Source organism: Dunckerocampus dactyliophorus, chromosome 6 (assembly GCF_027744805.1).
Source record: "Dunckerocampus dactyliophorus isolate RoL2022-P2 chromosome 6, RoL_Ddac_1.1, whole genome shotgun sequence".
Lineage (NCBI taxonomy): Eukaryota > Metazoa > Chordata > Actinopteri > Syngnathiformes > Syngnathidae > Dunckerocampus > Dunckerocampus dactyliophorus.
This window is the reverse complement of record NC_072824.1, coordinates 27,571,996-27,586,265: the sequence shown is the minus strand read 5'-3', so window position 1 is coordinate 27,586,265 and position 14,270 is coordinate 27,571,996. Positions and strand designations below refer to the sequence as shown.

Sequence of the window (14,270 nt, the reverse complement as noted above, 5' to 3'; positions counted from 1 at the left end):
AAAAGAAACATTGTGAGAGCTGTACAGAAAAAGCCTGGTTAGTGGCATAAGCAACAACCTGCTGAGGGCAGGAGTGATGGTATCATTGTCTACTTTTCAGTGACAACTTTCTGGACAAAAGTACAATGGCTACACCGGAAGATAGAAACCACTCGTTGTCGATTGTCGCTTCTCAGCTTAGTGCGTAAACCCCGCCTACCGTTTGAGTGCACTCAGTGAGTGCACTGGGTTGGATCAGTGGATCAGTTGGCACCTGCCAGTTTGTGTTTGTCATCATGTAGCCAATAATATAATGTTGCAGAAACATTTACTATACACCGTCACTTTCTACAGTTTATGTAATGACTTTAATGTAAATGACATCATTATTCTTGCTAATCTCACAATAAAATACATAGAAATGTCATACGGGAGGAGTACCACTTCATCCTGAAGGGGTCAGGTGTGCATGAGCGAGAAGGTGCCTGTCACTGCCTCCATAGAGGAAAATCCAGCGTTTTTTTTCCCTTTATTGAAATAAAGCTACAAGTCAAATGCAGTATATTTTTTTACTCTGCTGAATGAATGTACGAATGACGTTCAAGATGGTGGATTATATACCCAAGCTCACCAGGAGGTTATTGGACTTTTACAACAAAGTATCAGAACTTTTCCTGGAGGACAGGTTGCATTTACTTTATATAAAAGTAAATAAAAATAAATAATAAAATTTAAAATAAAAGTAAATAAATAAAAAGTAAAAACACAAATGTTTTTCAGTTCAGTTAAAAAAACTTAATGAATGGGACTAAGACGTATTATATCTGAAAACAATTTGAAAAAAAATTAACCAAAGAGAATTATTCTTCTACTTTTTTGGTTATCCTCCTGTATTAACATAAAAAAAAAACCTCCAAAGGAGTCACACATGAACGTCACCACACGTCACTGGTGCTTTCTATATTGGCAGTAAAAACTTTTTTTCCACGGAGTAACATACGGCACATTGACAATTCCAGCAAGGTCAGCGTAAGCCAGAGGAACAACAAAACATTCAGAATGACAAATTTGACATGACACTTGAGACAGCATCAACACACTGAATATGCATAATATGAAAAGACTGGTGATGGCAAATTGACTGAGGCCTCTGCTATCTCTTCAGCAATGAAATGCTACTACAAAGACAAATACTGTACATACTACCTCATTATTTAAGTTATTTGTTGGAGTTGCTCTAATATCAAAATAAATTAGTACATTTTTCAAATTAGTAATTGTGTGTGTTAAGTTGTGATTATGGACAAATTATAGAGACAGTATGAATACATTTTAAAAGGTGTGATATGCCTAAAACCTGACGTGCCTTTGGAGCTTTGGCGCTCTTCCTGACCATAGAACTTGATTACAATTATAGGAATGCTTGCTGACATCCTTGGCTTATTTTTGAACATTGTCTAGCTTGGAGGTACTGATTTGTTGTTAAAAAACAAGCTGGGAAAGGGTACGGTTGCCATTAGCCGCTAGCAAGCGAGGTTAAACGGTCACAGGAGACAATACAAGACAACCTCCCGTCTCAGAGGAAGAGCTCCACGACACAGAAAAGTTAGCAGTTAGCAGTTCAGTAATCCCTCTTTCATCGGGGTTAATTGGTTCCAGACCCAACCGTGATAAGTGAATTATCGCAAAGTAGGATTCCTTATTTATAAATGGAATACTTAATAAATGGAAGAATTCCTTGGCCGGACAATGTCTGAACCACTGTCTCTGTTCTTCACAGAGAGTCAGTCACCAATGCATGGAGGGTTTTTGGGGGGGGCACTTCCATGGAATGATAGGCTGGCAAACAAACTAGCTTGTTCAGTGCACTGTTGAGCTGCACAATAACCGAGACAGTGTCCGGAAATCTAAACAAATTTCTGGAAATAATTTTAATCAAAAACCAAATCCTAGGAATGAGCGAGTACACCACTATCTGTATCTGTATCTGTTCACCCATCTAAATGATTTGTATGAGTATGTGTACTCGGAGTGGGCAGGTCATAAACCGGAAGTGGGTTGGGGCTTAAATCTGTACATTAGTTTAAGCCTGAAATTGACATGGATTGATCAGAAGTTGCTATATTTATTGTTTATTATTCAGCTATATGTGGATGCTACTGTGGATGTGTGTAAGTGATCTGTATAAGCTGAGGAAAACCTAAAAAAAAACCTGTCCAGTAGTGGAGGCAGTGACCAACGCAACACGAGCCGTTTTCAACTCTGTCTTGTCAAATGCACCGCATACTCCTCTCTCTGGCTATAGCGAGTGTGTGTGACTGGCCAATCACAGAGCTTGAAGAGTGAATACATCAGTAGTTACCCAATGATGAGCTGTCCTCGTTTCGTGCTCGTACTCCGCAAAAATGCATTATCCGCAACAGATATTCATTTTAGACGAGTATCCGGCTCATCCCTACCGAATCATAGGAAAACTGGGCCGTATGACAATGTTGAGGCACCGCTGCTTTGTTTTTTTTGTTCCTATGCCATTTTGTGTATCCGCGACCCTAGTGAGGATAAGCGGCACAGAAGATGGATGGATGGATGGATGGCTACACCAGTGAAAGAAGCACTTTTGTCATACAACATTACTGCGGGCATGACTTTTCCTTAGCCAAGTTAGGCTACACATTTCTTTTGAAGGTTTTTCTTCAAAAAAATGTAACTATATTGATTGAAAGGTGAGTGAGTGGTCGGAGTCCTACTGTGCTCAGTATACGGTATACAGTATATGTGAGCATGCTTGGCTTGCAGGGCCACAAAGCCAATGACAATATTAAAACACCCTATGCTGTATTGCTCCATGTGGTGTTTGCAAAGGGTCTAGACTTTCCAGACAGCACACAAGGCTTAGTTAGAGAACATAAATGTTTCCCTTGACACAGAATAATGGGACTATTGATTAGCCTAAGGCTTATTTACCAACGTCCACTTTAGAATCCTGCGTTGCGAGGGCAGCATCCCTTGAATGCAAACCAAGAGATTGCTACAAATGTCCATCTTGGAAAACCTATAGCCTGTTAGAGTCGATAAAACTTGGAAAAACAGATAGCAGAACACAAATGCATCAGGGTTTAAATATGCAAGATTGATCATTACACATTGTATATGGTCGTTACAAAAAATGGACACATATCAGTGATTTTTTGAACGAAAGCATCCTCACACACGTACATGTCAACATGTATGTGTTACCAGATATTCTTACAGTAAAAAAAAAGGTTAAAGCAATTAAGTACGTGGATCAGCAGCTTATACTCATCCTATTTTGTAGGTGCCCACATCAGGAAGAGCCACATATTATGTTTCCTACAAGAGAGATGTATTCATCCAAATCAAACTTCCAAAGTATTCCCTGCCAAAGGTAGGTTAAAGCTAATTTAACAAGCAACTCTGTTTCATGTTTTAATTCCAGTGTGACAGTTTTAATCAAATCCGTTATCTTTATCTGTTCTTGCTCCTGGAATATAAAGCACATCATCAAATTGAAATGTATGAGTTTCTGAAATGCCTCAAACCATACTCCCCCTCTGGTCATAACACCTCTTAATCTATCCCTGCTTCCTGAAAGGATTTACACATTGTCAGCACGGATGAGAAGCAGGTATTTGCAGCAGTGCAGGAGTGGAACCAGAATGACACCTATAACCTCTACCTGTCTGACACGAGCGGGATCTACTTCACCTTGGCCATGGAAAATGTTAAGACCACACGGGGCATAGGAGGAAACCAGATGCTGGATTTGTATGAGGTATGTTTCCTATTGGTTATAGATGTGATGAAGGTTGTGACTGATTAAACCTATGGGAAGTCACAGGTACTATTACATTCTTACTGCAACCTGGGACTCCTCACCATGATGTATTGCAAATACTGTAATTATACGCCAAATGAATCTTGCTATGGAAAGGGTGCAGGACTATGTGCTCAGTACATTTACTGTGCTGGCTGCTTAAATATTCTATGTTGGAACTTTAAGCATGCTGTAAAATTGTTCATTAACAGGATTTTACACATCGAGATTTTCTGCATCCGTAAAAGCTTGAGGTTATGTTTCGACAAACTGAGCTTTCAGTATTGGCTGTGTTCTGTGTGGTTTAAACTAAGGGGTGATGTGTCAAATGACCACAAATTGGAGGGGGTCATACCACCATAGAAGCCATTTTTCGATTCCTATCTCCAGGGTCGTAGTGGTGTGGGAAATGCAGTGTAGTGGAGAGAGTAGGTAAGGAGCATGGCAAACCAACAGTGCCCCCACCACAGCCAATTACCACCCCACCCTTTGACTGGCGGGGAGCACAGGTCTATCGTGAGTACCCCAAACTGACGCAAACAAGAAAAAGGGGTCTTACGCCACCCAGGCAGGATGAACACCCAACCAGGCAATCAGGGTTGCCTGAACCCTACAGCCCAACCACAAAAAAAGCCCACTTTTATTGTTAACAATTAATACCAGCTGTCAAAGTTAAAATGGGTTAAATACAATTCTGTATTTTTTTAATATGCCATCATGTCTGTGTGGTAGGTTTGTAAATCTTTTGATAGACGATTCCATACTGTTACAGGCATTGCCTGGGCAGGGTGAAGAGGGGAGGGGGAGAGAGGTTGAAGGCCCAGATGTTGGTGTGTTCTGAGCTGCTCTCTTGCTGCCGCGTTCGAAATTAAAGTTGTTGGAAGCAACAGGAGAAGTTTCTTCTTTGCTGTAGTCAGGTCGCCCTTACTACGGTTCAGAGCTGAATAACACTGGCAAGGTAACAGACACGCATGGAGATACACGGGTTACAATATGAGTCAAAAACAACATATTTTAAAAACAGAACGGTTCGATAAGATTCCATGCGATTCGATACAGTGTACGAACTATACGATTCAATTCCACGGTTAGCATTCGCTGATGTAGACATTAATCTTACATTATAAAATAAAGAATCCAATTTTATAAAAGTGATTTTTCAATTTTTCAAATGTATAATAGAGCACATCATATCCCCGAGCATGCTGTAAGGCATTGGCAAAAATTAAGTCAAAAGGCAAACCACAACGAAAAAGACTTACTGAACGATCTTCTTTTTTGATGGGATCAATATAAAATATATCAATAAAAAACTGAAGTCTGAGCCTTCAATAAATAAAAATAAATATGTAAATAGTGCAAAGCTTCTCAAATAATCAAAAATGTATTCAAAAGTGGCAAAAATGTATAAGTTAATAGCACTATTTGCTACATGGATGCAATGAAAATGTTGTGTTAGGTTGGAAAAGTAAACAATCACCCAAAATGTCATGAGCAAATTTTACGAGTAAACAAGTTACCAACCGAAAAGGTAAGGAAGCCCGTTTCTGTCCCGGTCAAGATTTGTTGTGCTGCCAGTGTACTTCGGAGCTGCTCTGCATAGCTCACAAAGGGCATGGCTTTTGTCACATTTTCCATCCATCTTGTAAAATCCAAAAGACGTTCACAACTTACTTTTTGTTTTGCTGTTGTGTTGTGTTGAAAATCTTTCGTGGTGACTTGGTAGCGTTAGCGCTGTGGGTCCATTCTTGTATTTTGTCAAGGTAAGCTACGGAGCATGCGCGAGAATCGTTTCACTAGCAGCCCAGGTTGTCGCGTTGTTTAAGAGTCAACAGACAGCTTGTCCTGTGATACATTTCCCTACAATCGATGAATCTAAGGATTTATGGCTAACTTGTAGCAAATCAGGAGGCTGCTACCGATGCAGCCGGATATTCAGTCGCATCGGTAGATCGTTCACAAACCCTACTATGTAGATTCTCAGTCATCCAGGTTAATGTTAATGATCTCTGCCAGTGGACCTCCTCTTCCCAGAACAAAGCATATAGGAAAAAGACCGTGCTTAATGAGGTTCTCTGCCATGGCCTCTGGACTTGTAATGACCTTGTAAGCCTGCTGCGTACTGCATGTTTTCAAATCAGCATTCATTACAGTGAAGTGGTATACTCATCTTTACCACCTCCCATGTTAACGCACTATAGTGTAGGACTCTGACACTGGCAGGTGTGACGGAGTGAGTAAGCAACAAGCAACAGTGTGAGTGTTGTGGTAATTACAAGGGCATTCCATCGTTAGATAAATGTCATGATGTCCACAAGAGTGCCGAGCTCCCTTCCAAACATGGGAGCTGCTGGGGTGCCCTTGGATGGCTCTTTGCTCACAGAACCAGGGGCGGGTGCAGGTCCCAATCACGCTGCTACCGGCGAAATAGATAGTCAGATGGCTAGGGTGCGATTCATTCAACCACACTGTCACTGTCACTTTGGGGTTCTACTAGCGTTGTGCGGATTTTGTTGATGCCCACCCCTCAGCAGATCTCACTAAAACCCTGGGCCTCAAAGTTTTGTTGTTGATTGTTCTGAGGCTCATCTGGCACACCAAACCACACAAACATTCAACAAGTACACAGCAGTGATGATGGCTTAAGAGGGCAAAGACTTAGGGCCACTTGGTCGGGTAATCTCAGCTACGAGGATACATAGAAATTTAAAAAATGGCAAGAATTGACATTAGTAGGTAGTAGGTAGACCCAAAACAATGTCACCGGCCTTGAGCCAGAGTATCCGATTGGCTGACACAGGACGATACTCAGCCCTAATCAAGATTGGGCTTCGAGAAGCCCCCGAAGACATCAACAGCTACATGTTCTGTCAGAGGCTTCACCTGGTACTGCTGCAAGGGGGCATGTGCCCCTTCTGGGCAGTGCAGGTAATGCAGTGATGCCCACAAAGCGTCACGTCTTGACAGCATCCTGGCCAGTAGAATTGGGATCGAAGGCGTTTTCGTGGTCATGCCTGATGAGTCTGAACCACTGTGAGCACAGAACCTTATAGCTTCCAATGGGTAACACAATAGGTTCTTCTGGGACAGCAAAGGACACAACTGTAGTGGGCAATGACATGCTCTCCCTCCTGGGACAGCACTGGAACAGACCCACATCACTGGCGTCCGTGTCTACGATGAAGTCATTGGAGGTCTGGGAGGCCAACACGGGGCCTTTAATAAGTGCCAACTAGATTTGGAAAAAAGCAAGGGCATAGTTCTCGCTCCACTGGAACACCTGTCCTTTCTGAGTTAGTTGATGAAGGGAGCTGGCGATGATAGTGACGTCTGTGACGAAACGGCAATCGTAGGATACTGAAGCTTAAGCTGGCTCTGAGCCTCACATTTGGGTTGCGCTCCCTTGCATGTTCAACACATCTGGCTTCATTTAAGGCCTACGACATGAAAGTGAAGTATTTAAAGTGAACCTGTTAAAAGTAAATTTGAGGTAAAAGTGATGAATGGAGCTTCCACAAGGTAAACATGCTGAAGGTAAGGGTTTTAAGCCTGTAAAATGCTGATGGGAATGCATCCTCCTTGCTTTGACAGACATGGTTTGTGTGTTTGTGTGAATGCCAGTGTCAGCACACATATATTAAAGAAAGTGTAGTCATGCAATGATTACTGCAGTAACAGATAGGTAGGGTCAGATGAAGAAAGGGAAGACGCTCCGTAGGCACCTTTATCTTGTATGCCATGTGTCTCTGACAATGTCAAATAAGGCTCCTGTTACTCCCACTTACACAACTGTAACTCTCCAAGAAAATGATTGCATTCAACTATAATCCCTCACTTCGTAACCATTTGGAGTGACTGCCCTTTTCTTCTTAGACCATGCTTAGGTATGTTCAAGTGTGACCTGTGTCTAATTGTGACCCCTGAGCAACAACTAGCGGTGTGTTTCAGAGGGAAAGAAGTGTCGGTGTGTTTGTGTTCAAGGAGACCCCTCTCTTTCTGAACAAAGTCTCACAGCAAGGAGTCACTTATTAATGGATGTCATTCTTTTGTCGACTAGGAGTGTAATTATGAGCACTTAGCACAGAAAAAGAAATGTCGCTGTTGACTGATGGTGGCTATCATGCAGTCAACCACAAAAGCAAAGAATAAGCAGGTCATTTGCATTTAACGATGTTAGTATTTTGAAGATTGCTGCCTCCACACACAAATGGCTCTTTTCGTTGAACTTGTTGGCAGGCTCTAGTGACTATAAAACAAAGTGAGATACAAGCAGCTGGCAAGTATGAAACTCCAAGCCATGTCTGCCTGTAGTTTTACAGTAGCCGAAGTATTCCCAAACAGCCGATTTGGTACCTTTTAAACGGGGGGAAAGGTTCGGGGGATCCGCACCCTTTAGCCACAATACAGCCTGTATAGCTGTGCGCAGGGGGAGGCATACTTTATGTGATAGGCTACTTTACGTTGTATAACTTATATAACTGCACATGACCTGACGGATTTTTGACATTTTTCAGATTTTAGTGGTTTTGTAACCATTATTTTTTTTTTACACCACAGTATACCTTAAAACCAGTAACCGGCCCAAAGTGCGACCCGGGGGCCATTTGCAGCCTGCAGCTTGTTTTTTTTATTGACCCGCGGCACATTGTAGAAATAAAATTCAACCCAAAAATGGGAAATAGAGCAAAAAATCAAAATGTAAAGAGAAGAAGGTAAAATGTTGACACTAATAACTAATAGTAACACAAAGCTATGTCTTCAAATATATATAAAGTTTCTGCTACTCTTTTAAAAATACATAAAAAACAGTATAGACAATTAACTAACAAATTATTTTTGTGTGTCCTGCAGGTGGCAGGCATTAGAGGCATGTTGATTGCCAACAAACGGCAAGACAACCAAGTGAAGACCTTTATCACCTACAACAAAGGCAGAGATTGGAGGCTCCTGCAAGCTCCCACTACTGACCTGGATGGAAATGAAATCCATTGCATTCTGGTGAGACACCTTGACCCTGTTATGTTATGCTTCTCTTCATGCTTCGGATGTAATTTTGACAAATATATTACCTCCACTAAGCACAAAATGTGAAGCAGCAAGGTTTTTTAAAAATTATTAATCACAACAACCCAACTTCACAAACCCTTGTGAATATGTGCACGTGACGAGTCAAAGAAAGAAACTCAGAAAGAAATACAGGTGCAGTTCTTCTTATTTATTTATTAGAGCCCCCACACAATAATTCTCATGCAACTGCGTTCTGCATTTTTTCATCTCACATTTATTAACAGCAGAAAAAATATACAAACAGTTTACTCTCCTGTTTGCTGTTTGGTTGTCTTGAAGTAAAGTATTCCAAACAGCTACGTTAGGACGGATGAATCTACCACTGTCTTGCATTACTGTTCAGCCTTGGCAGAGGTCTGCAGCCTAGTAATTGCTCTGACATATCAATGCTTTTTGGGCAGTGACATAATATGAAGGACTGAAAAGAAGCTAAACAGAAGAAATTTAACAGTTCACCTATTTCCATTCGATAGCGTATGGCAATTTAATTTTAATTTGTTTTGATTACACCGTTCAGTCCTGCTGCCCTTGATATACACGTGGCACGCTGTGTATTGTTTTTAAATTCATATGCTGTAATGCTGTAAATAAATGTATTGTATTGTGTCCTGATAACCCGGAGACGCAGATTCTTGTTAGATATCACTATTGCACCTTTAGATGAATTCTATTATCTCAGTGCATTTTAAGCCTAAAAGCTTCTCATAGAAGGTCGTCTTGACACACATACTCACACAGCACAACTAGAGTTGCACAACACTCACAGATAACCTATGGAAAACTACTGAGAGGAGAAGATAGTGAACAGACACGCTATCAGCATAGTTAGAACCACTTGGAGCCAGTTTCTCACACACAAGCGTAACTTTCGCTTTCCAGGCACACAAGCTTAAGTTTTACTTTGTACAGGAGTACGGCAACTGCTGATTCCGTGTACTTTAATTTTTAGGCTCTTCGTCCATCTTCCGTGTTGATGTAGAGTCCAGTGCTCTAACCAAATATATTGCTCTTATTTTTTTATTTTTTTTAATTTGAAAACCTTTTAAATTTTGTGATCATTCACTACTTCTCTGATAGAAATGTGGTCCCAAGAACCAGGAAAAAAGGCTAAAGAGGAGCAATAGCAATGACACACTCCTCACAGATTATATTGTATTATATTTTTTTATACAATTCCTATATTATATTGTATATTATTAATATATATGTTGTATAACAAAAGTGTTTCTTCAGTGGATGTCTGGTATCTCAGTTCCAGTACTGTGAATGTTTTATGGTCTCGTTTCCCAGCCTTTTTGTTCACTCCATCTCCAACTACAAACTTCAGAGAACCCCTACTTATCAGGCGCAATCTCCACCAAAAGCTCTGCACCGGGGATCATTGTTGCTACAGGTACGTTAAAAGTTTGATAAAACCACAGTGCACTGCCAAATGCTCGGGAAAAATTGTTTCAAATATATTAATGCATTGATCGTAGTTATTTCAAGTTATTTGATACAGAGTACACAGTTTAGCATCTTAATCATGTACACCAAACAAATTCTAGAAAGCAAACGCTTGGCGACGGTAATAAATAAATCTACCCTAACAAAAATATTCTGGTAGAGAAGCACATTTGTGTGATCTTCCTTGAGAGAAGAGAACATAGAATGAAGCACAGCCCTGTGAGAATAATATGTAATCCCAAAACTGATTGCTTGTCCTACATTGTATCTGTTTAAGAATCCCAGTAAGTGTATATGAAGCCATCTAAAACAAAATGTAAAATAGTTATCCCAACTAAATTCCATCCTTAATCTTGAATATTTGATATTCGATTGTCATGCCTCCAGTAGCGACTATCAAGTCCTACCGTTATGAGCCGCTTCTGGATCACATTTGGGTTATGATCACGTTTATTGCACAAGCATGAATGAATGTATCTGTTGTATTGTATAGAGTGGTGGTGTATGATGGCAGATTGGTGGGATGGTGAGTGGAGATATAATGCAGGAGCGTGTAGCAGCGAGCATGAGTGTGTCTCATTGTCCAGGTGAGCGTGTAAAGGGGCGTATGTGTGAGCGGTAAAACTCCCGTCATGCCGTTAAGACTTCCCGTCATCCTCTCATGCACCGTGACTTCCGCACTTACAGTATGTAGGGCTCCTTCATACCGCCACCACTACTCAAAATGAAATATATACCGTCATTTCTGGACTAGAGAGCGTACCGGTCTGTAAGCCACAGGTGTCCACGTTGTAACATGGGATATTTAGTACACAGAAAAATGTTACACAGACAGGTTTTTTAAACTTTTGATTAATTACTTTTTTCCAAACAGCCCCGAACAGTGCATGTAATACGGTTAGTTAAATCGTTGCCTACCAGAAAAGTAATTCATCGCCATCTTCATCCTCCTCCTGGGAACTAAAACCACTAAAGTTGTCTTCTTGAGCGTCAGAATTGAACAGCCTCAAAATTCCTTCATCACACACTTTGTCAGTCTCTCTCTCTCTTTCGTTGTCACTCTCGGTGTCACTTTTGTCTCAAGGCAAATTAGCCCTTTAGCTGTCCTCTTCATCACGCAGTAGTCCAGCCTTTCGAAACCCGTTCGTGATAGTGGATTTTTTGACACGCTATAAACCTTGCAATCCTACCTTCACTCCATGTTGCCAGCGTCACTCGTTAGCGTCACTCAATGATGAGACGCGAGATGCTTTTTTTCATCTGAGTCCAAACAGAAGCTGTAGTAATTCTACACTCGATCAAACTTACTTAAGATTTTGAGAAACAGTTTACTGCTCTGGGAGTGAAGTAAGAACAGACATGGTGTGATTGAAAGCCTCATTATGCTCTCAGCCTTTTGTGGCATATTTACATATGTATTTAAAATGCATAGATTTGCATAAAATGGAATAAACCTGCAATTCACACCACCTCAAACCAACAGAGTGACCAAGCAACAACTGGACACACTAGCTGAGCTAAATATTCCCCAGATACTCATCAGCACCAGGTGCACTCCCAGCAACATCAAGCAGAAAGTAAAGATGCTGAATGTGGGGTCTAAACAGGAAACAGAAATGCAAAGTATGAGCACATAATGGAAAATGATGGTGGAAACATAACAAAAACAGAACGTGACATAAACACACCAAATTCAATAAGACTACAGGACACATCAACCATTCGTATTTGCCAAGTTAAGCTAAATATGAGGCTAGAAATTGTATTTACTATATTGGGTAATACAAATGTAAAAGTGACTATTATGGGTGTTATTTCATGTCTTGAGGGCGCTCATAATGTTAAAAACCATCGAGTCGTTGGGGAGCCAAAAGAGCCGTCTCCGCTTTGGGAGCCGAGCCACACATTAGAGCTATTCCTGTGCATTGCACATTGCACAGGAATAGCTGTAACATATTACAGGCATCAACAAATGTAATATTTTGTGTAGGATTGGATGCAGAGACAGGCACAATTGGCAAAAATACCGTCTTTAATGATCAGCTCACGTAGAGCACAATACTCCATAAGAAAAATACAAAATACAAAAATCAGGTACACACAGTAGATATGGATGAAAAACGACGGTGCCGGGAACAAACCTAAAATGAGGCACAGTGAAAGAACTAACAAAAAGATACTCGCAAATTGCTTGGCAAAAAAGTGCCATATGAAATGAGCAAGGAGAATGGCAAGAGGACGAGGAATCAGTGTTTAATACAAGCTAAAAACATACTGTCACACAAAATGAATACCCAAGCCACATTCTAAAAATACAATTAACAAACAAACAAAAAACCCAAGAAAAAAACAACAGCAAAATTTGAGCAAAAGAGTTGAAATGTTGACATTAATCACGAGTCACCTACAGCACTAAAGCTGATGCAGGCGTTTTTTTCTTGAAAAATATACATACATTATTAGCATATCTACGTTGGATTGGTTTTAGCCTGCTGTCTGCAAAATTGAAAATCAGAATGGCCCTCAAATCCTTTGAAATTTCAGTGTACAGCCTTTGGAAGGAAAAATTGTGGACACCCCTGCTTTATAAGGAGCAGATAAGATTTTTTCACTTGAGATTTTTATTCAACTTGACACCGGGCACAGCATAACTCTAAAATACAGCAGTGGCTACCAGCCAATCTGAAGAAAATAATGCTAGAGCTTTATTATTTATGAACAAAATGTTGCTATAAACATACAAGATCAGGATTTAATACAACCTTGCACTATGCACTGTTTGTACTGTGCAGTCCAAAAATGATATACCTAATAAAGATTATGATATATGATTATGTCATATGTTCTGTTGACTACAGGGAATATTGGAGCTGAGTTGTCCTACAACAATGTTGGCATGTATATATCATCTGATGCTGGAAACAGCTGGAGACAGGTGAGAGTTACATCATAACCAAGCAGGTTTTATGCAGTGTGCAAGGGCAAATGTGTATTTTTTTTTGGATGCCAACATGGAATTGACTCACGCTACACAACAAATATAAAGGTGCCAATGAAGGGTGATTAATTTGTAAAAAACAAACAAACAAACAAACAAAAAACTATTGTACTACTTATTTGTTTGAGTTTTTTATGTGTTGTGTTGTCGACTAGCAATTTGTGATTGAAACACTCTTAGGGGGTGGGATTTAGCTAATGGATGTATATACTGCTTGAATGAAAATAGCATTTTTTTTGCAATACTCTAAATAGATGTCTTGTTCAGATTTTTGAAGAGGAGCATAATGTTTGGTTTCTGGACAAAGGAGGAGCCCTTGTTGCTGTGAAACAACCATCTGTGCCAACTAAACACTTATGGTACGTGAAGATAGATTTTTTTTTCCACTTTCATATTACTTTTCCCAATATCATTGCTACTTTCAGTGAATTAAACTTTAAACTTACTTACTAATAGCCAAATAATTAAGAATGCATTATATTTGAGCGGTTTGACATGTCATTCTTATGAATGCTATTGCTCCTGAGTGTATTGCAATCGCTCCTCCACAGTTAGTTTACGAGCTTACATAATAGAAAGCAATGGAAAAACTCCAAATGAATCTACAAAGTCTACATCAAGACATGTCGTTAGGCCTGTCGCGATCATCGATAAATCGATTAACCGAATGATTAATGAAAAACAGGTTGACACCCTTGATACATTGACATGTGCATGTATGGGTGTGCGTTTCATCTGCTCGTCTCTCTGTGGCTGGATGTCAATAGGGTTCACTCTGCATCTGTCTGTGCGCATTGGTTCCGTAATGGAATGAACCGAGATAGTGAGCACTCATCTCGTTCAGCCTCTTTGTGGAGGCGGGGCTACTAGTGAGTGGATCCAGAGGGTTAGCAGTTAGCCAGGTGAGACAGCATACGCTAACATGAATGAAGGCACAGAAGCGAT

General features: G+C 40.4%; 1 protein-coding gene across 2 annotated transcripts in view; it reads left to right on the top strand.

Annotated features, from left to right (window-relative positions):
- Nucleotides 1-14,270, top strand: part of LOC129182179 (VPS10 domain-containing receptor SorCS3-like) — a 220,399-nt gene that overhangs the window by 168,503 nt on the left and 37,626 nt on the right. For both annotated transcript variants that reach the window (XM_054777958.1, XM_054777957.1), the window contains exons 8-13: nt 3,296-3,385; nt 3,593-3,772; nt 8,666-8,812; nt 10,172-10,274; nt 13,186-13,262; nt 13,593-13,684. In XM_054777958.1, the coding sequence (XP_054633933.1) occupies nt 3,296-3,385; nt 3,593-3,772; nt 8,666-8,812; nt 10,172-10,274; nt 13,186-13,262; nt 13,593-13,684 (689 nt within the window). The remainder of the gene's footprint in view (nt 1-3,295; nt 3,386-3,592; nt 3,773-8,665; nt 8,813-10,171; nt 10,275-13,185; nt 13,263-13,592; nt 13,685-14,270) is intronic.